This window comes from Rhinolophus ferrumequinum, chromosome 10 (genome assembly GCF_004115265.2).
Source record: "Rhinolophus ferrumequinum isolate MPI-CBG mRhiFer1 chromosome 10, mRhiFer1_v1.p, whole genome shotgun sequence".
NCBI lineage: Eukaryota > Metazoa > Chordata > Mammalia > Chiroptera > Rhinolophidae > Rhinolophus > Rhinolophus ferrumequinum.
The window spans coordinates 47,050,474-47,076,055 of NC_046293.1; the positions used below are offsets into that span (position 1 = coordinate 47,050,474).

General features: G+C 37.8%; 1 protein-coding gene across 3 annotated transcripts in view; it reads right to left on the reverse strand.

The window, feature by feature from the left end:
- NELL2 (neural EGFL like 2) overlaps nucleotides 1-25,582 on the reverse strand; it is a 313,252-nt gene that overhangs the window by 124,592 nt on the left and 163,078 nt on the right. For all 3 annotated transcript variants that reach the window (XM_033118178.1, XM_033118180.1, XM_033118179.1), the window contains exon 14: nucleotides 15,996-16,121. In XM_033118178.1, coding sequence (XP_032974069.1) covers nucleotides 15,996-16,121 — 126 coding nt within the window. The remainder of the gene's footprint in view (nucleotides 1-15,995; nucleotides 16,122-25,582) is intronic.

Here is a 25,582-nt window from a genome sequence, read left to right on the forward strand (position 1 = left end):
TGAGACAAAATGGGGTTAGATTGGGACAGAGATGTTTTTCTTACTCTGAATTCCAACTTGTTCCTTGTGTACGATAATGTCTTTTACAATTGAATAACAGGATAGAATTTCGTATTATCTGATTAACCATATATTATTTTACAATCATTGTTCTATGCAAGTGCATAAAACATCTCATACTTTTAATCATAATAGCTTTATAAAGTGGATATAATTTCTCCATTTTATTAGGTTGATGCAAAAGTAATCGCGGTTTTTACAATTATTTTTAACTTTTTAAACAACGATTACTTTTGCACCAAGATAATCCCAAGAAAGAGTCTCAGGAAGTAAAGTAACTGGTTGAGTTGCCCAGCTAGTAAGTGATATGTCCCTTCGTATCACCTAACTCCTAGCCAACGTTTTCCTCCTCATTTCTTTTTCTCTTCATTTTGCTTCCATCTGTATCATTTTAATACAATCTATTAATTTTGCCTTTTATTTAGTTACATGACTAACTGAATACATGTCTACCTCCTCTCATAGATTATTATAAAGTCCCCAAGGGTATAGGTCTTATTTATATTTCATCCAAAACATCAAGCACATGTCTTCCAAATAGCAAATCTATTTTTAATAAATATTTTTTTTTTAAAAAAGGTCAGGCATTGCTGTAAACTTCTTACATATATATTAATTCATCTAATCCTCCCATTGAGTGTGCAGTAAATATTATTCTTTTCGTTCCCATTTTATAGAAGAGGAAACAGAGTCACTGAGAGTTTAACTTTCTGAAGGTCACACAGTTAATAAGCTGCACAGTCAGAACTCAATTCAGGTGGTCTGGCTCCAGAGCGATACGTGTGAACAATACTATACCGTCTACTGAATATGAAGTGCCAAGTTCAAATTAAGGAAAAGTCAGAGTAACACCTGAGTGAATGGAGCTTAAAAATCACTCTGACCCATGCAGCTATGTCGATTACTAAGTCAAAATACTATGAAGACACTGAATTTTCTCTTTGCTAATGGCTCTACCACTGAAAAACCTACCAAAGTTGTGATGCTACTTAAACTTCTTTAGCTTCAGTTTTTTTTCATATGTAAAATGGGGATGATCATAGTACTGGTCTGAAAGATGGTTAATAACATTGAATGAGAAAATACATATAAAGGGTTTAGCATTGTGTCCAGCATATAGGAAACACAAATGTTAGCTCTTGTCATTAGCACAGTACCTTATGCATAAGTACTCAATAATTAGCTGTTTAATGAATGTCTGGCTTTATGAGTTCTACTGGAGAAGACATACCAAAGTACAACCGTGTATATTTAGTCTAACCATCTAGGAAAAGAAAATGAGGATACTAGAAAACCTCAAACATGGAGAGAAATGCAAGGAGTGGGTAGCAAGGTCTTCTACACAATTCTGCCTAGGACTGGCTGTCATACATAACCTCATGGACATGAACCTGAGGATGGTGAGGCTCAGAGATAGTCCACAACTCTATGTTTTGCTCACATATCTATACTCTGGATACATTTTTGCTTTCCTTCAAATGATGGAAGAAGAGAGTAGCCAAATCTTTCCTCTTCTTATTTGAAAAGGGTTCGTCCACTTATAATAACTGCAGACTTAAGTGAGTTCCTTGACCTCTCCGAGACACAGCTTTCTCATCAATGCAGCAGGGACATCTGCATCGTGGGGTTATGTTAATCAAGCATCAAGCACATAGGAAGAATTCACAGGATGATAGCTATACATTCTATATAAATGCTGCCCAACTCCACGGCCTATTCTTGAATTGTTGATAAAACTACTTCTGAAAACACAAAAATGCATTGATCATGTGAATATGTTAGCCAATCACTTGTTTGCTCTCATTCTACTAGAGATACGATACCAACTTTAATTAATTGATTCCAGAAATATTTATGAAATTCACCAAGTTTTATACTCTGGTGTGGAAATGAAAAAGACATACAGTCTGTCTTCACATAACATATAATTTAATAGAGGAAGACAGATATATAAGCAACTATAAAACCAAATAGACTTAATTAAGAGTTACAGAAACACAGATGATGAAATCTATTGCAAATGCCATTCTGTGACTAGGAAAGTGAATAGTCAATCCACTTGAGCTTTATGCCATTAGCTGCTAAATTGCATTTTAATGAGAAGACTCAGAGAAACTTTATACAGGTGACACCATGTTTACTGGGCCATAGAAGGTGAGTAGCAAGTCAATAAGGAAAGAAAAAAGGTTGAAAGAAAGTTGTTTGGACCAGTAAAAACCACATCAGCAAAGATATTCTCAGAGAATGGTATAATAAAACCTGCCATAATGGGATAAATGGGGTCTGAAAATCGAATAGAGTAAAATGAAGGCAGCAATGTTACGAGGTTAACGAGAAACACTATTTTTAGTTGGTTGCACAGTTATTGCGTGATGCGTTGTGTGGTTTGAAGGGGAGGGGGCAGAAGCTGCTGCTCCCGGTTTTAGGCAATACAGCTGTTCAGTTTTCTTGGCTGAGTCTAGAAGCAAGCAGGAGGGTTGGCTGCACAGTCACTGTGTTTGGATGTGACCCCACTATGTAGCTGACAGAAAGGCTATACTAGACTCTTGAGATCGACACATGTGGGGACACTGAAGGCTTCTGTCACAAGAAGGCTTCAGGCATGATCTCTGTTGAATCCTTGCAAAGTTAAATATGCTTTGAATTGAACTGCTGACGTTTCAGATGGTCACGAGTCAGTTACTTCCTACTTCCCTTCTTCCCTTCAACCTCCCAAAAAGGTAAAGCTTTTAGTTTACCCAGTTTGAGGCTGGAGCCAATTACTGTATATTTGTATTACAATTTGGTACCTCATCAAGTTTTCCATTACAGTGAGGTAATTTATCAAGTTCTATTGTAATAATTTTGCTAAGCAGAAAAAGCGTGTGGTTTGTAAAAGGCCGAAGTTGGACATACAGCTGGAAAGACAGACTGTTCTGCTAAGTTGTGTGTGTGTTATTCTGTGGGCAATGAGAAGTCACTGAAGTTTCTAGAAAGGGAAATGACTACACTGGATAGCAAGATAAAACTGTTGACCAAGTTGAAGTCGAATAAAAAATTAGTGAGATAATCAGTAGAGTATCTAAAATGTCCAGGTAAAAAAACAATAAAGGTTTGAACTATGATAGTTAACAGTGAGAATAATAATAATGCCACCTTATATTTTTATAATGCTTTAGAAGGTATTCAGCATTCTTTTATGTATAGTCTTTTCATAGAACCCCACACCAACCAAGCAGATTAAGGAGTAAGAACAATGTAGGTTCTCTCTCTTCCCCCTTATCCATCATCTCTCTATTTTGGAAATATCATCCATTGTGTAAGGCTAGGTGGGAAGCAGGAAGCCCCTCCCACTATGGAAGCCAAAAGAAGGCAAGACACTTTCTCCCCTGGCCATTCTCCTGCCACTTGGCAAATACATGGCCTGACCATGTGACATAAACTAAGAAAACTACATGCTTCTGCCCAGTAATTCTGAGTGTAGAGTGGGTGACTGGAAGGCAAAGAGATAGTTAGAATTCATTTTTGGTGCTGTATGTCCCCACACAGCATTCTGCAGTGGCCCCCAGTAGCAGGGGTGACAACATCCTACAAATGCCCCATCTTGAAAAAATTGTTACAGTTTCGAAGGCTCCAGAGATGCCTTGATCTCTGGACATTTTCCAGACTGCTCTTCAAGCTTTATGTATATTCTTTAAGCCACTTACACCTTTGCAGAAAATCCCTTTAAGCTCAAGACAGACAGAGCTTTTCCTATTACTTGCAACTAAGAGCCTTTATTACCTACAAATCATATTTTCCCCCATTCGCTGACAGGAAACTGAGAGTCCGAAAGGCAGAGGGTTGCCTGTGATTGCAAGGACAGCTAGTAGGCAGCTGCCCAGGGCTCTTGTCACTACGCTCTTTTTCTTGATCACTGGACTCATCAGATTCTGCACAGAAAGGTGCAAAGTTTTACTGTTAAAGGAGCAGTAATAGCACTAATTGCAAAGTGTGCAAAGAGAAACCAAACAAAATCAAAAGCATCATTAATATCACCCAAGCTAAAGCCTACGGCCCCAGGATCAACTCCTCTTTCAGAGGACTTGCAAACTGTAACATACCGCCTTTTCACTCATTAACTCACAGTGAAATCCTGCAAACTGAATGTAGGCATTGCATTCCCTTAGATGATTACATTTTATGTACTATACTGTCACTTTTGTATTATATAAGCTATTGACTGCTACCCCACTTTGAAAAATATTAAAGCTATCAAATAAGAGACTGGCCATTAGAAAACAAAACAACATCCAGTATTAAACAGTTTCACTTCCATGAACGCTTTCTTGTTTATCAACAAATTATATGTGTTCTTTGGTCTAAATGATTTTTTCTGCTATAAACGCTGCAATGAGTTAAATTTTTAGGAGTTTGTTAAATTGGCAAACTATCTTATACTACACTTAATAGCATATATATCCTGCTTGTGACTTTACTATTTAAGGTTATTATAATTTAATTTCACAAGGTAAATCGATACAGACGAATTCAAAATTTATTGAAGTGTCTGATGGTTCTTCTGGACTTTATGTCAATGTGAGTTACGAATTTAGTAGGGACATGACTCATGAAGAAGCAAAACCTTTGACATTATTTCTATATTAAAATCTCCATGGTTTAAGATGTTCATATTTATGACCACTTTAATACTATAAATCATAGGTTGCAAACTAAAAATATTCCAATTAATGGGTCAGACAGAAAAAGTAATTGGATAAGGCCGACTGGCTATAAGAATTCTGGAATTCTACGTTTTCTTACTGGAACTGCTAAGTCTCAGTAGCTGTGAGATGAGTACTGGTGAACTAGACAGACCCTCTGCTAAGAGGGCTGCTAACTATCACCTGCATTTGATAGTTGGTGTAGCAACACAGATCCAGAGTTAATGGAGACATCCAGATTTTCATAATGAAATCTTTTGACTGTTTATATGTTAGATCATTAAAATGTCCCAAAAGGCAAACATATCGCCATCGAGAGACAATTATGGTCCATAGGTCACTAATCTGTGACTCAGATAGTCTTGCTGGCATGGAGCCTTCCTGAATTAAAAGGTCCTTCTCAACAACCCTGCACTCCATCCCCAAGATCTGTGACAGCAGCAATCCTCAACAACCCACCTAAGCCTACAAATGATACTTTTAATAGTGCTTTCACAATTATTGTCTGGCAACTTCCTTCATGTTACTAAGTTCAGAATCTTTAAAAAGGAGGCTGATGAGAAATGTACTACCTCACGATTTGATTTACTATGTTTTAGGTAAATATATAGTCTATTACTGTGTAATTGTGTGGGTCTGTGTTTACCAGAAGCAGACCAGGATGGTTTTAAAATAATGAGCACCCTAACTTTACACCAAAACCAAATATGAAAAAAGCAACTCAGTCATTAAAGTGAGGAATTTGGGCATACATATGAACCACCCCTCCTGAACAAACTATCTCTGGAACTCTCCCCACAAACAGCAGACTTGCTCCAGCATTAGTAGAATTGAATCGTTGCTCCTAACAATTAGGAAACAGATGGGAACTGAGAATAGTTTTAAAATATAGTTTTGGGCAATTCAACAGTGTTAGCTAATAATAATAATAATAGTGTATCAGTTGTCTATTGTCATAACAAATTACTCTAAGCTCAATGGCTTGAAACAACATAAATTCATTATCTTATAGCTCTACAGGCCAGAAGTCTGCCATAGAACCTCCAGGCTAAAATCACGATGTCCACAGAGCTGCATTCCTCCCTGGAGGCTCTGTTTTCTTGCCTTTTCCGGCTGTTCCTCTAAAAGCTATTTCTGCTCATGGCCCTCTCTCCATCTTCAAAGCCAGGAATGTTGCATCTCCCTGACCATTCTTCCAGTCACATCTCCCTCTAACAACAATTGGGGAAAGTTCTTCTCTTTTAAAGATTAATGTGATTAAATTGAACCCACCCGGATAATCTAAAATAATCTCCCGGATAATCTCATCCTAAGGTCTCTCACTTTAATTAGATCTGTAAAGTCCCTTTTGCTATGTAAGGTAAGATATTCACAGGTCCTGGGGACTAGGATGTGGACATCTTTGGAGGTCCATTTTTCTGTTTACCACAATCATAATAACTATTGCTTGTAAGTGCTTATTATGTACCAATTGTCATGCTGATTCCTTTGCATGCTTCCTGTCATTTAATTCTAAAAACAGTATGTAAGGTATGCAACAGCACTCTATTTTAAAGATGAAGAAACTGAGGCTAAGAAGTTAGGTAAATTGCTCAAGATCACAGCTAGCAGAGAGCAGAACAAGGACTCATACCCAAAAAGCCTAAAGAGCTAGTATTCAGAAGCTAAAACGCCACAGAATGTCCATGGACAAGAGGGGGCCAGGCAGAGATTATGGTTTCATTGGGACTAATGAAAGAGAGAGGCTCTTTGGACCTCTTAGCTATTTCCTGTCTTGCTTTTGTTGTTTGTTGTTGCATTTCATAACATTTAATGGACATGTATATGCAAATCTATTTGTATAAAAATGCCTCAGGTAGTGACTTAATGGTTATGATTTCAGTGTAAAAAGAAAAAATCTAAAATTAGTTCTCATTAGGCCACACTGAAAATTCGCTTTCATGAAATTCCAAGAATACCGACAGAACATTCTGTCTTCTTTAGAATGAAATACCATATGACCTTGATTCTAGGTCATCACTGATTTGTGGAAGCATCACCAATCTAATAAACAACTTTCCAAAAAAAAAGAGAAAACATAAAACACATAGGTGACACTTCAATATGCACCTCCCAATTAAACTGAGAGAAATGTTTCAGAAACCATAAAATGTGTCTTAGAATTCACTATAGAATTTTCTGGCTTTCTCTCTTACAATTCCAGTCATTCTAAACTTGCTATTATACAACAACCTATACTTTTGTACCTACTGTTCCCTCTTCCTAAAATGTCTCCTCTCACTTCTTTCTCTTCTGAAATGTCTATTCAACCTTAAACACCTCAATTTAAATGTCACTTGGTGATCACTGCCCATATCCAGGCTTAAGCCAGATTACTCACTGCCTCTTCTAGGTTCCCCATAGCTCTCCGCACATTTCTTTGTTACAGAATGTACCACAGTGTACTGTCATGATTCATTTCCACTACCTCCATCTATTAAATTGGACAATAATACTACCAGGCACCCATATCAAAGCTCTGATGTAAGGAAAAATGAAAGAAATGTGTGACATCGCATGAGTTTTTCACAATCACTCGCACACAGTTCTTACATAACACATGTTTACTACTTTCTCTTTACTCTTATTCTTCAATCTGGTGTTCTTTATCAGTACTTGGCTGAAGTGAGTTAGTTCTGATAATGAGGTATAAAATTCAGTGTCTGTAGTAGGCAGCCTTTAAGATGGTCCCCAGTGATCTCTACCTCCTGATATTTATGCTTTTGTTTAATTCCCTCCCTGTAGTATGGGCCGGACAAGTGATTTACATCTCACCAGCATACCACAGCGAAGGTAATAGGATGCCACTTCTGTGGTTAGGTTACAAAAGATGATGATTTCCATCCTGCTAGCAGGCTCTCCCTTTTATTAGCTTTCATGAAGCAAGCTGCCATGTTAGAAAAGCCCCCATGGCAAGGAGCTGAGGGCAACCTACATCAACAGCCTGTGAGAAATTGAATCTACCAACAACCCCATAGGTGAGACTGGAAAAAAAAATCCTTCCCCAGCCCTGGAGGACAACTTGATTGCAGCCTAATGAGAGACACTGAAGCAAGTGACCCAGCTATTCCATCCCCAGATTTCTGAACCACAGACACTGTGAGACATAAATATGTGTTGTTTTAAGCTGCTAAATTTGGGGGCTATTTGTTATATAGAAGTAGATAACTAATACAATGCTATTCCCTTTGATAAAAGAACTTCGTTTAAGCAAAAGGGAGCCTCTTATATGGTGTCAGAAGTTTCATGAAAAAAGCACCAATCACTAAAATAGGTGGCTCCAGACAGACAGGGAAGGCACCAACCCAGCAGGTGGTATGGTCCCACCTCACCCCAGCAGAAGCACGCAGGAGAGACAAGGCAACGGATTTGAGAAAAGAAACTCGGGGCCCAAACTCTTAAGCTGAATGTGACACTGCAGAGGCACTGGGTAGGAAAGGAGAGCATCAGGACAGGCAATGTCACCAGGAGGTTACACACCCACTGCCAGGCTAGATCCACAGCACAACCGGAAGATGAACTGTTCCATGGAGCACGCGAACACCGAGGAGGCACGAGGAAGGCCAGGCTTTCATTCCCACTATCATGTCAAAGCCGACCGTATTGGAAGGAAATGGAACACATCCACTGAACCTCGGCTTCGGTAATCCTGTCCTCCACAGGTGTCGGTTGCTAAGACACTGCTGTTATTACACTCCTGGCATGTATAATCTTTTTATTCCCCTATGTGAGTTTTCAGCTCTGTGCTTTTCATATAAAAATCTCAAAATGAAACCCAAATAATACAGCCATTCGAGACAAAGGTGAATTAGGGTTTACCGACTCACCAAGTCAAAGCAGGTGAGGCTGGCTAATGAGGCAGGTCCCCTCATCTCAGGGCTCAGGTGAACTTGCACAGAGGCAAGCTTGTGTGGACACATACCACTGGGTGCTCTGATGATCAAACCAAGGCTGGCTGGAAGTCGTACATGGATACAACAGCTGCACTGAGATGCTGCATAAAGGCTCTGACAAGCCAGGGAACTGCTACATCGGAGCTGACAGATTCAGATAGCACAGACTTCTTTCCAAGCTTTTCATCTCTAAAAAGGCAATTCGGCTCCCCGAGCCTTTGAGCCTGTTTCATTTTGAGCTGACTGCTAATTGTATGCGTGCACATATATGTTTCAGAAAAGAGATAAGCACATTGCCTCCTCACTAACTGTGCAGACGCATCTCACTTCTGTCCTCCGCAAGTTTTCTAAACGTGGCCTGAAGTTTTCTAAACATTACCTCTTCCCAGTAACCCAGTACACATTCTTCTAGAGATGCTTTCTTGATTACGTTTGTTTAAAAAATACTAGATTTTCATTATTAATTCTTTGAGTCCTAGGGCTTGATCTTTTAATTTGCTTTTGTAATAATGTTTATTATATAGTTTCAAATTACTCTAATAACTATGTAGTTTAATAATATGTAGTGAATGACAACAGATGGATGAGGCATCTTTTAGCATTAGTGATCAGATTTGAAATTTTAAAACCTCAAGTTGTCTGATTTTCATGTTTTATAAACTATATCGCCAATTTATCATATTTGAAATGCTGATTCCAAAATAAGGAAAATTTGGAGTGGTTATTCATGAAAATGCAAGTCTTTCCCAATAGTCATGGCAACTAGTGGCCAGATGGCAGGATTGTGATTGCTGATTGTGATTCTGTAGAAAAGAAATCCACACAGAAGCAGCCGGGCTTCTAAATTCTGCCCTGCTTGAGAACTGAGAAGACTCCCTAATTCTTTAGAGGTCATATTCTCTACTCTGGGCAGATTAGTCTCCAAGGTAGGGCCCTGGATGCATTTCTCTAGCCCCAGGGTATCCCAATCACTCATTCACAAGAACAATAGGAACCACCCTGATCCTGGAAAGAATCCTTCTATGGAAGGAGTTTTTCTGACTTGCAGAGAAAGTGCTACTCAGTTACACCAAGGTTTCTTTTCTCTTTTTAAAGCTTCTATTCACAGTACACAATAAGTACAGTTAAACCGTCAATAAGCCTTTGAATCCATTGCTCCAGCAAAGCTATCTATTTTACAAAAAATAGTAACTCAGTTGGAAATAACCAGAGAAAAGTGCACAGTCGAAAGTGTCCCAGCGAAATGAGACATTTCCTCAAGAGAAGAGCTTCTCTAACCATAATAGAAACACAATTATAGTAGCTAACATTTATTAAAGATTTCTTCTTTGCTAGGCATTTTACTAAAGATAAAGTGCCAAGGCATTTTCCAACTAAAACAACCTTATTTATTTAGGATTTTTTGGTGAAAGTTGATATGCTTATTTTCACTTCCCGTTCTTCTTGTGGCCCCCTCTAGCCTCTCTGCCATTGTCCACTTTATTCTTACTTCCTTTACTATTTATATACCAGTAATTATTATGGTACACACACAATGAATTATCTGTCTTGTTCTGTAGTTGTGATTTTGAAACATCCATCCGGAACTCTTTTTAAATAGCTGAAGATAAAGTTATTGTCAATCCATACAACAAATTACCAGCTTCAAGTTAAGTCCTTTTTGGAAGAATGAAGAATAAAAAAGAATACTGTTATTGCTGCCTTTCCAAAATATTGTCTCTTTAAACCCTGTAAGCAGATTACCTGTTCTAGCATTGCTTGATGGGAAACTTGACAGAAACACACATGACACAGCTATTTGAGGAAGGGCTATGCATGGGTTACAACTGACTTAAAATCTTCATTTCTTGCCCAGTAATAAATACTTCTCTGTAACCTTTTGTGCATGACAAAAGTAACTAAGACTCTAAAATGCTGGGAAACCAACAATAAAAAAGAAAAGTGAAGAAAACTTAATATCATTATAAACTTCATGACTCTTTCTTCATACTCACCAAACTAAACAAGCCTGAGAAACTGGATGGTAGTGATGATTTAAAAAAAAAACAAAACAAAACAAAACAGTATTGACCATGCTAGAGAAAAAGAACTACAACAATAAGATCATAAAATGTAAGCACTAGGAGTATTCAATGCTATAAAAAGTTAAGTACTTTTAGAAGTGAAACTCACTGGGGAACACACAGGAGACTCTTTGTTTAACAACAAAAATCAAGTATCTAATAGAATTCCTGTGCTTAGACATGTTGTGGACCTTCTTTGATATGAGAAATGGACCAAAGCCAGCATCAGAAGGCCCTGGATAGCAAAAGCAGTTCAGGTCAGTAGAAAGCATACTGAACAAGCATCAGGATAGTGGGATTTAAATGGCCCTAAGAAATCCACTGCCACCACTACTGAGACCTGCAATGTTACTACTGGAGAATCATTCACTAGGCTAAGTTAACACCAGGTTTTTAATAAGGGAAAGGAGAAGGAAGAACTTGGGGGAGAGCAGGGGTCCCTTTTGTTATGCCAAAGGCTAATAAAAGGACAAGGGGTAAGAAGTGAGAGAAAGCCTAAAAGACACGTATGTGGCCTAAAAGATACTTGAGGGGGGAAAAAAGGAAAGTTAAAAAGAAAGGGTACAATGTATGGTTTTGATGGTGTGAATCTAAAGCTGAATTTTTCAACCCTGGCACTATTGGCATTTGGGGTCATATAAGTCTTTGTTATGGGAGGACTCTCTCATGCTGGATGTCCTGTGCAGGATGAAGATTAATGACTCAGTTGGAAAACACCCCGAGAAAAACTCCCAGTTGAAAGGGTCCCAGAAAAATAAGATATTTCCTCAAGAGGATAGGTAGCCTAATAATAATATTATACAATGTTTACCATCATCGCTGGCTTCTGCCCAGCAGGTGTCAATAGCAACTGTAAAAACTTGTGACAACAATGTCAAATAACCTCTGGCAGGTGGGAAGGCAAAACTCTCCTGGTTGGACAACCACTGCCCTAAAGAATCAATTTCATCCCTAAGCTTTTCCATCTCTGCTACCAGTCCACCTTCCCCACTCTCCTGTTCCTGTTCTAAAGAACTGCACTACAGTGGGGAGACTGCAAGCTATCAACATACGCAAAAGGATCAGAACTCCGTTTTTCAATTGCAATCGTCAGAGAAATACCTCAGGAAGGTCTGAAATGAATGCCTTTTCACTCAGAATATTTTTATCCTTTGATAATTCCAAAAGTCTTGATTCTAGATATTTTATTCTTTGTTCATTATACAAGACCAATTCCAAAAAGAGATGTCCAGTAAGACTCAAAAATATGTGCCCGATTTAATGAATGCTTATGTGAGTGACCCAAGAAAGTCATTAGTCTAGATAAGTAATCAAGAAACTTCATTATGTATAAAAATTAAATTATTTTTACAATCAAAGTTACTGAAGAATGGGCTTCTAATATCTTGCCTCATGTGGACCAAACCCTTTTCCTTTCCTTTCATTGCCTTCCCTTTGTCTTTTTTCTCCTTCCTTCCTTCCTTCCTTCCTTCCTTCCTTCCTTCCTTCCTTCCTTCCTTCCTTCCTTCCTTCCTTCCTTCCTTCCTTCCTTCCTTCCTTCCTTCCTTCCTTCCTTCTTTCCCACTTGCTCTTACTCTCACTCTCTTTTTCTCTCTCCCAGGGCTCTTCTCTCTCTCTCTCTCTCTCTCTCTCTCTCTCTCTCTCTCTCTCTCTCTCTCTCTCTCTCTCCTTTCCTTATTGGTATAACCATGCTTTCTTCTATGAGAACAGGACGGAATGTGAGGAGAGAGATTATGAAAAATTAATTAGGAAAAAATATACTCTCTCACTGGAAGGAAAATTGTATCACTAAGTTTAGAAGAGTATAAAGTTCTGTATCATTTGTGCAAATGGTACAACTGAGTCCTGAGTGTCATTGTAAAATAGAGTCAGAAGCTCAGAAAATGGTGATTTTATATTTCTCCTACTGACTTCTGATTTAAGATTATTATAAAATCTGTAGGGGAAAAATTGCTCTTGGAGTTTAAGCTAATGAACTGAAACAATCTATATGAAAGGCAGTTTAATTAATGAACATTATAAAATAAATAATGTATTTCTACATAAAATATGAATCTTTTCCCATTATTCATTTTTATTTGGTTGCATATTAAACAAACGGTGACTCTTATTAAGAGATAAGAATAAGGAAGCTTATCCTGTGGCCCCTTTTCACTCTCACTAACTGTAAGACCATGAGCAAGGCAATTAATCTCTCTGAGCCTCAGTTTCCCCTTTTGTGAAAGTTAGGAAATTGGATAAAATTATTCTTAAGAATTCTTCCATCTCCAAAATTTTATGGTCATGGGGAAAATACAATTCAAACCATCAGAAACTGAAAGAAAATACTGTGCAATTCTACCAACTATGAAAGGAAATTACTCTGTAACATACATAATTTCTACACCAGAGCTACAGGGTTATAAAAGTAAAACATAAAAAGGCTTCTTTTATTAATCAAAGCTCTTGACTATAAAGTGTACTACTCTTAGAGTCTCCTTTAAATTAGAATGTCTATGATTAATTTTCAGACGGGGTGAGCAAGTCTGAGAGTCCGCTGGGTGCAGTGCTGAGAGTGTCAGTTGTGATGTTTTGGAAGGGGGCTCTTGAGTAGGAAAAGGGGGCAGGAATACAGATGCAAAGCAAATTCAGAACTCCAAATGCTCAGCCACAAACATCCAAGAAGTGCTCTACAGTGGTGTCTTGACATTTAGTCTGGAAGGCCGTCTACTGCAAGTATGTTAATGTCTGTTACATTCATTGAAATTCAGAGAAAATAAATCTCTGATAAATTCAGAGAAAAGAAATCCCAATCTTTACCAGAGAAATAGTCTTACTTTAGTGTTATGGGAGCTCTTGAAAAGGTACACCCTCAATGCCTTCAGCCATAAGGCAAACCCCCATGAGAGGAGTCATTTCTTCAAGGTTTTTGTACAGATGCTAATAGCAAAGTGTGCAGGGAAGATGCAGAGGTGGAATTTAAACATTCATTTCCTTTATAGAAACCCTGTAAGTGTGTTGACCCTGCATGGTCTAACATGAAACGTTTTGTCAGCGATCACCTGAGTTGGGCTACAAAATAAAAGCCTTTCATTTTTCCTAGGAAATCCAGCTTTTAACGTACAAATGTAAATTCTCCAATTTGTACACCTATTCATAGGCAGGAACGTCTCTTCCGTAAGTGAAAGCAGAGAAATAGTGGTGCTAGTTGGAAATACTGGTGTATCATGAAGGAAATACATTCCACCGTCTGCCAGATCTTGAAATTCTTGGCTCTGGTTTTTTAGGCATAAAAATCATGGCCTGAACAGCTTTTCTTAAAATGATTTTGTTCTTCCTTGATATCCCTACAAAACCATTATATCATTAGGTACTTAGGAATCTGAGGGAAAAATTCTCTCAAAGTAGTCAAAAATAAACTAATTTGTGGGATTTTTATTTGGAAGGAAAATGCACTGGGAGAAGTATAGTCAAAGCAGGAGAGTCTCTGTAAGGGATGACAGTTAAACTGTTTTTGGATTTGTAGCCAACAGACAGGCTCAGAATGGAAACAAACCTCTGGAAAATACCCTGCCCCAAAGAAAAACTCTTCATTCATCACGAGGCCAAATTATGTGCCGTGTACTCTTACTTAAAATCGAACTCTTTTTTTTTAAAGAATATAAGGAAAACAAAAAGAGTTACCAAGAAGTACAAAAATGTACAAAGCTTTTTAAGTCTCTAATGCCAAAGAATCAGCAGACTCCTTGAAAACTGCTGGCACTTTTATTTTTAATGAGCCCATCTTGAAATACCACTCTCTGAGATGCAGCGGTCTTATCTTTGTTTTCACTTGTTTCTTAATCATTACAGTGGAACTCAGACTTACTGATATCACCAATATTACAGCATACTATGTATTTACTAAAACTTGTTCTTTTATATTCTTTTTGTATTTTGAAAATTATCTCCGTCGTCCTTCTTCAAGACACTGTGCTACTCAGAGCGTTCAATTTTGTCTAAAGAAAAAGTGCACAGTTGTTCCCATAATGTGCAAATATTTATGATGAACTGACAGAAAAGTAAAAATTTGTAAATCCATTGGCAACTCTATATTAAATATATTTTTTACCCTTAGAATATTTTTGGTTATTCTCCATCGAATGGAAAAGTCACTCATCATTATTTTCTTATTTCCATCATTTTGTTTTTATATAAATACTATATTTGAATTTAGAGGAAGCTTCCTTTGCTCTAACTGATAAATAGGATATCAAGTGGTACACAGTATGGTCACTATAATAAAGATTTAGAAGAGAATACACTAATACAAAGGCATAAGGTAACACTTTATGATAGATTCGTATCTTTCACTGGGAAGTGTTACAGAGCTCCTTTCCCTGGAAACCTGTAAGGATTATTATACATCCATCTGATGACAATTATAAAGTTGGAGGTAGAGTAAAAAGTGACAAGAATAACATTTTTAAGTATTCTCCAGTTTTATGATTCTGTTTTTCTAATATATGATATTTTTATGTTTCTTATATTTAAAAATAAAAAGAAATCCAAAAGAATGTCTTATTTCACACCCACATTTCCTCACACCTCACCGCCTTCAAGCTAATTGTCTAGCACCATTTTCTTGCATGTTTTACAGGTCGGAACCTATAAAATATGAAGTGAGTAGGTTGTCTTATCCCAGGACAACCTTAAGATATTATTACTAACACTCAAGATATCTCTGAACATGACTGGATGGTACTGAAGGGAGTTATATTTCATGAAACAGACATAAGCAAAATTTATTTGATGTAGTTACTCAACTGCATTTGCCAGAGGCATAAAGGAGTTTAATTCTCTTTAGTAGTCTTATTTCCTATTACTCTAAGAATCTATTTCTGAATTATGTCATCATTCCTCTATTCAAAAACCTACTGTCATATAAAGAAAATATTATTTAGGTGTTGTTCTCAGATTTGCCACAGAATTCAAACAAGTTTTGGGTATAAATACTGTTTAAGTATAAAATTAGTATAATATTGATTTGGTTCTTTTGTTTCTCTTTACCTTCCTAACAGGAAGTATAAAACTTACTCAGAGCAAGCACATACTCCTTTCCCTACAACAGATTAAAAAGTAAGTACCAAATTAAAACCATATGCTTTTCTTATGACTTGTTTTGTTGTAAAGGAGTATTTATTGGATACGTCTCAAAAAAATTAGAATTTCTTTTAGAAACTATTAAAAGTAAATTTAAGACACAGAAATATTTTATTTCATAAGCAGTCACTGTTTACCTGTACAGGAATAATCATCGATCCTGATGTATCCAGTTTTGCAGATGCACATGAAAGAACCTGGGGTGTTGACACACATCGTATTCTCGCGGCAGTAATGGCGTCCTTCAGCACATTCATCGATGTCTGTGAAGAAAAGGCAGGGCAAAGAGGTCAACAGTGGGCAATCTTCTAGAGTTCCTCTGTAATTGTGTTTGGTGAGGACAGGGAAATAGTTACTAACTAAATGCATTTGTAAAAAGCATTCAAAACATCGCCTTTAATAGGAATGTTCGATGTTCAAATGACAGAAACCAAAAAAGGTTTTTCCTACAGCTCTTGCTGCAGTTTCAAAGAAATCTGTATCAACTTGCATCATACTAAACAGAACTGAAAATGTTCAGTGCGGTCATCTACAGGTGTTTGATAAACTGAATCAGAAAATACACACTGGGCTGCCTTAGAGTCTTGGCAGCCTCCATCACTGAGTTTAGCATACATTATTTTTTGATTCGCTGGTTATTCTCAACACTCGGTGAGACCCTACAAGAGGTGAATAAAATATTCAATATACACCAGAACTTTAATAACCTCACTTAAAAGTGTGAAACCAATAACATGTAGCTTATTAGAGATACAAGTAGAGATATAGTTATCTCAGTAAGTATCTGAATACAGATGAAATTACAGTGCAGAGATCTGATATAAATAAGAAGCTATAAAATAGTAAAATAAGATAATATATGGAAGAACTTCTGTAGTAATTCACACACCAAGTTTTGAGTGTAAAGACTTACAAATGCTAAGCCAAAATATGCACTAGTACTAATTGGGAAGAGTGTGAATTTTGACAATAAACCTGTCCCAATTTTATAGCACCTCTCTCTGCGAAACAAAGTATTTTACACGTATTTTATCATTATGTAATACTCTTTATGAAGAGCCTTAATGCATTGACCAGGTAAGATGTTTCTCCTCCAGAAGTCCGTTTTCTCAAATGCTTGTGGTGAATCCACAAACTAGCATCGCCCTCATTTGTACTATTAAGAGAAATGGACCAATTATAGAAGATAGCCAGGTCGCTATCTACACCTAGAAGTCATGCATTTCCTATAAGCTCAACGATGTTCCCAGTCCTGAGAGTATGAAAGGAAGTAATTGACACAATCTCAGGAAGCTACATTTTAGAGCTAGAAAGTTCTTGGCAGTCATCTGAGCTAACCACAAATTTTATAGATGGAAAACCTGTGGCCTAGAGAGGCTCAATTTTCCATTCAACTTCTAAATGAAAGTCAAAACAAATTCAAATCCTCTTAGGGTACAAAGTCCTTCCCAGTCTGGCCCTTACTTTTCTGCTTTTATATCTCCTTTCACCCTCTCAGTGTTCTGGCCGCACTGAGCTTCTGATCATTCCTTGAATGAGCCACGCTCTTTCATACTTAGTGCCTTTGCATGTGCTGCTCTCTCTATTCCTCTCCCTGTCATCATGCCCAGTACCTCTTATGCACCAGTGGAAGCTTCCTTCAAGAATCTCTTTAAGTGTCTCTCTGTGGAATCTTCCTTAATGAAATAAAATACTCTCTATGCAATGCTCCCTTGGAATTTGGTACATGTTTCCATTAGAGAGTCATCCATTGCACCTTTATTAATTTTTGTGAGCTTCTTCTGCCCAATAAATCATATATACTCCTCAAGAGATCATCTTATTCATGTTACTTAACTCTGGCTGCACGTTATATTTATCTGGGACACTTTTAAAAAAACATTGACTCCTGGGCTAACTCATAAACCCACACTCCAAATTCTGATTTAACTATCAGTGGTGGAACACAAGCAATGACTTCTTTTTAAATCTTCTCCATGAGTCTAATGCAGGAGTTAGCAATGTTTTTTTAACAAAGAGCCAGATAGTAAATATTTTAGGCTTTAGGAGTCACAGGATCTCCACTGTAATTTAACTCTGTTATTGTAGCATGAAAGCAACCATAGATAATATGTATGTAAATGAGCCTGGCAATGTTCCAATAAAACTTTATTTACAAAAACAATGGTGAATCATATTTGGCCCACAGACCACAGATTGATGACCCCTGGTCAAATGCATAACCAGGATTAAAAATCACTGAGTATATAATTCATTTTTGTATCCACAATACATTGTAGGTATACCAGGACATTATGGGGTCAATAAATGCTACAAAATGAATGAATAAATGCTTCAAGGAAGATCTAAGAATGGCTCTCAAATATTCTGATTTCTAGTATAATATTCTTCTCATGACAACATGCTAGCTATAAATGTTTGCACTAGTCTGCAAGGAAAGTATCACATTGAAATACAGCCTAAAAATCAAACTACTGTGTTTCCCCGAAAACAAGACCCTAGCCTGACAGTCAGATCTAATGCGTCTTTTGGAGCAAAAACTAATATATGACCTGGTATTATATTACATTATATTATATTACATTGTATTATATTATATTATGCCCAGTCTTATATTATAGTAAAATAAGAATGGGTCTTATATTAATTTTTGCTCCAAAAGATACATTAGAGCTGATGGTCCGACTAGGTCTTATTTTCTGGGAAACACAGTATAAGCAACCTGGGAGAATATGATGGAAACTCATTTGCTTCCAGGACCATAATAGGAATGACATGAGATAATTAATATGCTCAGCTGGATGAATGGACTTTAACCCTACCCCTCTGAGAGGGTGCTGTGGAGAAGTGAGTTACTGAAAGCCATTGCAGGAGTCCCCAGGGCTTACGCATGGGAGCTAGAGGGATGGCCACGAAGATGTCCATGTGCATAGAGGCATGAAACACTTACCTCTGGGGATAAAAGAGCCAAGAATAAGGAACATAACTCAGTGAAGACATCTTAGTTATCAGCGGGAAGAATTATTGAGTACATGGTGTCATTCCTCAAAAGAAGAGTAGTTCCTAGTGAGAGACCATAGATCCTGGTCGAGTCGAGAAAGTAGCTTCAGTGTCCCGAGTAGGGCTGAGTGCTGGCTGGAGCAAGCATTCCTTACTGAGAGCACTGTACCTCTCCTCACACAGTCTCCTACAGAAGGAAACCTACCCCAGCACGAGTAGGTTTCAAACCTGGCAAATCAAACTCTGGCAAATCAAACTCTAAGTACATGTGAAGCACCCCAGATCCCTCCCAAGATATTTAAGGAATGGGAACTGAAGAGTACTAAGTCCTATGGGAGGAGATGGAGAAAGAGACAGCGAATTAGGGTTATTTCTGTGGATGTGATCCAATTTCCAACCACAAATTATGGGATAAGTTGGTTCATAAGATAAATAGAGATTATCTGTGAAAGAGTAATACTGTCCCTCGATTGCTTGCTGTTAGGTCTACATGCCAGACTGTTGGGAGACATTGCCCCATCCAATTTTCTTTTCTGGATGGTTCACTTTTAAGCTATCATACGATCAGAGAAAACATGAAGTTGGGTCATAAAGCAAAAACAAGGATCTTATTTAATGTGATGCATGTTAGGAACTTGAATGATTTGCATCAGGTAGGAAGGAGTATTGGATTCATGACCAAGAGAGATGAAGTGTCAGCCTTATTTCCTGAAGCAGTACTGTGAGCGGAAAAGAAGTACAATAATAAAACACACCGTCACAACACTGTACACCTAATCGCCAAATGCCTCTTTAAAATTCACACACCCCATCTTCAGGAAAGGAATTCCCCAAAGAGCCGCACGTACATGCTAAAATTGCAAAGTTACATAAATGTCTTTTCCATTTACATGTGCAGATACTCACAGGCACAACAATGGCACGACTAAAAAGTAATCTGGTGGAAAATCATGTTCAAACAGTCCAGGGTGTATTTTAGTTCCAAATCCCAATTCAAAAATGTAATGAGTCAAATTCTCACAATTCAATTCATTTTTCTACACATTTATTGAATGTTTTCTATGTCCAAGTCACTTGACTAGATTTTCAGTCACATCGATGACTCTAAGAGTTAGACCTACAATCACAGGTGGATAGCACACGGGGCGCTTCAATGTAACTTTCGCCTAAGCAGAGAGCATTACACAAAGTTGGAAAGGGCTGCCACAGAAGATAGCTTTCGCCAAATAGAAGTTTTTAAGCACAAGCTGGATATGCTTGTACAGATCCCAGCAAACGGTATATACTGGGCCATGTGGCTTTTAATGTTCCTTCCAAAATTAGGTACAAAGAGAGTTAAAGCACAAACCCTGCCTTCAAAGGACTTAACAGTCCAGGAAACAGTAACCTCAGCATCAGCATCCAGCCAGGTGCCTTCTGTGTTGTAGGCCTGCATTTTAGAGAGCAATATCTCCAAAGAGCTTCATGGTTCCTTGAAAACAGAGTATTGCATGGTCAAATAAGTTCCTGGATCGTTATATTATCATACTACGCCCATTCCCCTCCTTAAAATTCACAATGAACATGAAGCAAATTACAGGCTCTGCAATTTCTAGTTGTTTTAAAAAAATCTTCATTCATTTATTCAACAAGTATATAATGGACAAGCACCGTGTCCAAGTACTGCAACAAATTCTAGCTGGAGAAATAACTTAAACAATAATAGTATGACATTATGCATACTATATAACAGAAACATATACAGTGTGCATTAAATAGGCAGCAACAACTTTTTTAACACACTGCTTGCTTGTTCTGAGCACCTATTAATGAGGAACACATTTAGGATTTATATTTGGTGATAGAAATAATTTTATAATGCTTCCCTCCCCCAACTGGAGGATCTGATAATGAAATTAAGAAGCCAGGGCATACTTACATGAATAACAACCTGAGGTCTTATATGTTAAGTGTCAAAAGAAATAAAGAAAGAGAGAAAAAGAGGGGGTGTTGGGAGGGAGGGAAAGAGGGACAGAGGGAGGGAGGAGGAAGAAACAGAAGAAGAAGAGAAGAGGAAACAAAAGAGCGGAAAGAAAGAAAAGAAGAAAGCATACACTACAAGGACTGGTATTCAGAGGAAGGTGGATGATAAAGGCCAGAGAGAACCAAGGAAAATGTGATGGTATAGCAGGACTTGGTGTGGATTGTGAAGGAGGCTTAAAGTGAGACTTGCACAAAGTTGGAGCAGGCTGCTAAAGAAGAGAGTTTCCTGTCAAATAGAGATGTTCAAAGATGAGTGGAAGTACTGAAGAGATTCAAGTCCAGTGTAGACAGCATAGACAACAAAATATGAAACGCCGAGAAACAACACCTATTCCAGTTGATTGGAGCTTGTGCAGTTACGAAATGAAAATACAGTTATGAGATAGGAGACACAGTGTGACTATGCTTAAATGCCCAACAAATATGAGAAAGGTACCTTATTTGCTCTGATATGAAGACATTAAAGCATTTGGAAGGAGGGGAGTGGGAAAATGGCATAGAAAACTAAATCTCACAAGAGTTGGTAAGATGGTGCAATGGTAGAGTTGATAAGAGAAGTACAATCAAGGTGAGAAGAATGTTCATGAATGAATAAAAGCCTGCATCTTAGGTGGTACTAAATCTAAAGTAACCTCTCCAGACCCCATTTCTCCATATTACTTATCAGTGTCTGAAAGTCCTATTATTTGCTAATATGTCGGTTGTCTATTTATATTGGAATATAAGATTCAGGAGGATAGAGACCTTGTTCTAGAACAATGGCTGGTCCTCACTAGACATCTGCTGAATGAATCAATGAATCCTTTTATGGCTTTTCACCTGGAAGGAAAAAAGGTAAGTATTTTCATTCATACTGGTCTGACCTGGAGCTCAACTTGGCAGAGTGAATCCTTTGTCTTCCCAGCACATTGCCGAGCCATTTACTCAGACACAGGCTTTTGTACGAACAGTGAACAGAAGCCACCAAGATGAAATAATCTTGAACAGTGGAAGAACACTGCGGTGGGAATAAAGGAGCCTGGATTCTAGTCTTTGGCTCTATTATAAACCTGACAGGCATTTCATCTCTCTGGACATCAATTCCATCGTCTATAAAAGCAAAGGCTACATGTTTCCAAGTCATTACCAGGCCTCATACTTTACAGTTTTAACAAAGAGAAGATGATCTATATGATTGCAGTGGAGAATGTGATCCTCCAGGATTTTTGTAGGACACACAGTCATACTTCACCAAACTTGAAAAGCAGAAGTGAACTGTATTTCTTATACTTGAACTTCTCTTGTTTCAGGATAATTCAAGCTGACCTATTTTAGAAACAGGAATTTATAAATTTATAAATTCCCTTTTATCCTACCTGAAAGCTGAGACCAACTTTGTAATTATTGACAGCCATACATTTTTTAGACTTGAGAGGAACTTTAGAAATTATCTAACCTAACCCCAGTCATTGACAATTAAAGAAAGGGAGGCACAGAGATGCCGGAGACAAATTAAAGAGGTGGCAGGGATCAGATTGTGAAATTTTCATGAGCCATATTAAAAAATCTGGACTTCATTCCTATGTGAAATGGGAACGCTTTTAGGAAAAAATTAATGGAATCAGATCTGTGTTTTTGGAAGATCTCTCCAGCACAAGTTTAGAGGGCCAATGAGCGGCAATCATAATGAGAACACTGCTTCCAGACCCCAGGTCCCAAATTAATGTTCCATTTGGCCTGCAGACTGGTCCCCAGACTAACCTTGGAGGCAGTGGGCACTCAGGAATGATTTCCCCCTCTCCTGTGTGCTTCTGCCACACAGCCCAGCTTCTCCATCTAATGCCTTGTATGTCACTGGTACCATTTTTTTTTTTTTTTAACGCATGGTGTATTTCTAAGGCCATAGCATTTATCTCAAATTTGCCCTGTAAAAGAATTATATTAGCATATTAATGAACACTAATGCCTTCTTGTTTAGCCAATAAAATATTGAAGTCATGCAGTTCAAAAGCAAGGATTCCACATACTCAAGAATAATACAGATCAGTATAGATTATTTCTAAGTCTTGGCCCATCAGCTGTGAAACACTGTCTTGGCAAAGTTGACAAAGAGATCAATAACTTAATTCATAAACCGAGAAAAAGACTAAGTTCTGAGAAATGTAATAGTGGAAAAGATTTGAGAGTAATATTTGGGAAGATACGAGTATTTTTTAAAAAAATTGCAAGTACAAGTAGGCTGCTTAGTGAAAAATCAGTAAAGAATAAATTAAAATGACATTTACAAATAAGGTAAGATTTAAAGTAATGTTTTAAAGTCAGTGGCATTAATGAGCTTGTTTATGAAATATTAATTTTTATGTATTAAAACTATATATATTACTTAAACGTGATTTTTTTGACATCTCAAAATAATAGCCATTTATTTCCTTCATTCATTTTTTAATTCATTCATTGCAAATTGTATAGTATATTCTTCAAGAAGAGTGAAAGCTATATTCGTTTTTTTACTACTCTTAATAGAATATATTATTCCTAGCTTTAGGATTCCTACAACTAAAATATATATGTGGAGACATGCAGAAGAAAAATTTCAGACAGGGCTTAGAGTGGATCATAAAATAATACCTATGGGGACAGATGAGATAATTTGGAAAACTACGGGGCAGAGAAAACAAGCATGAGTAATTTATCCATGTAACTAATGTTTATCCATGTAACTATGTTCAATATGTTTACCTTACCACCCATGTCACAGCCTTGAATAAGACAATTGTAGTATCTGTCCTTGCAGAGCTTATGGTCTTTCTGACAAGACACAAACAATAATTTCAAAAATGTTATAGGAATTTGACAAGGATAGTGCCATCTGGGGAAAAAAATAAGTTCCAAATCTAGTCTCGCAGTCAAGGCAAAGATTCCAGGAGGATGTGATTTCTAAGCACAAGGGTAAAGGAGAAGTAGGATTATCCAGGTGAGGTGGGAGAGAAGAGAGCATTTCAAACAAGGGAACTATGTGTAAATGTTGGAAAGTGAAAGAATGTGATATATTCAAAGAAGAGAAAAACATTCCATGTGGCCAATGAAGTAATCAGGAGCTATTTTGTGTGACGATCTTAGAAACCATGTGAATTTGACATTATCCTATGATCAATAGGAATCTGTTAAAGTTTTTTTAATCAATTTTTAATACATCATGAGCACAGGGTATAAAATGTAAAAGATACAGTAGAGTGCACAATAAAGTAAGACTGACCCACTCCCATTTGGTTCTCCCATCCCCAATCCCTGAGACAACCATTGCTACCAGTTTCTTGTGCAAACTTCCAGAGATACTCTACACCCATGTAAGCACATGCATGGGGGTATGTGTATATGCTTCTCCTGTGAAGGGTGCTCAGCAGGGGAATGCGATGTCATGAGTTGCTAAGCAAGATCTTTTAATTGCAAGGTAAAGAATCGATTACAGAAAACTGGAAGCTAGGAGGAAGCTCACTGAGTAATTTGGATTCCTGTGCTTGTGACAGTATATTCTTGTTGAATATGGAGACTATGGCAGATTCAATATATACATACACACACACACACACACACACACACACAAACACACACACACACCACACACAATGCCAAAAAAATGCATACATATTTTAAGAAAGGAAAACTGTATTAAAATTGTAACACCCAATATCCACTGATAACAAAAGATGAATAAATGTCATATCTGACTTCTGCAATTACAAGAGGTGCTCAAAGTGGTTACCATCAGCGTCCAGACACTTCTGATTAAGGTGAACTACTGCTTGACCAACGTTGACCAAAGTGTCCACTTGTATATATGTTTTTGGCACCCCTGCTATACACACACACACACACACACACACACACACACACACACACACACGATCTACAATTGATTGCACATGCAGATGAGGGAAGGGACCTCTCAGTGATAACATCCTTTTTGCTTAACAACTGAGTGGATCTGCACTGTGAAGAACTGGAGGGATGCATCTGTGTGACAGGGGAGTATGGTTTTAGACATGTTGAATTTGAGATGCTTTTGGCACATGCAAGTGGAAATGTCCAAGAAGCAGCTAGATATGTGGTCCTCGAGGTCAGGAGAAAGGACAGGGCTGGAGGTCAAGATCTGGGAGTCTTAAACACAGAGAAGGCAATTAAAGCCACAGTGTTAGACAGCATCACCCAGAGAGAAGGTGCAGAATGAGGAGAAAAAAAATAAGATGGAGCCCTAGGGAACATTTAAGGGGCAAGAAAAGAAAGGAGACTAAGAACAATTGCTCAGAGAGGTAGCGGCACAGCTAGAAGAGTATCCGAGGTAGACAAATGTCAAAATAGAGGCCAGCTATCACATTTTCTACACACCTCTATAGTTGGGGAAATCCCCAACTCCCCAAGAACGAAGTCACAACTCAAATCTTTAGTGTACTTGGCAGCTAGTACATAGGCCTGGAAACTAGGACTGCCAATTAGGGGCACTCATGCAAAACTTCAAGATGAGAACTCATGACTATGCAAGGTTGTGAAATCTTCTAGCAAGTGTAAAGGAGAAGGCATTCAGCACTTAACGTGGTGGCAGTGGCATAGCTTCTGGAGTCCAGTCCTGGGTGTTATCAGTGAAAACCATGCAGTAATTGTGTGACTTGTGGTGTTGACACTAAGAGGCAGAGGCAGTGGGATTTGTGCCCAGGTGTGATAAACA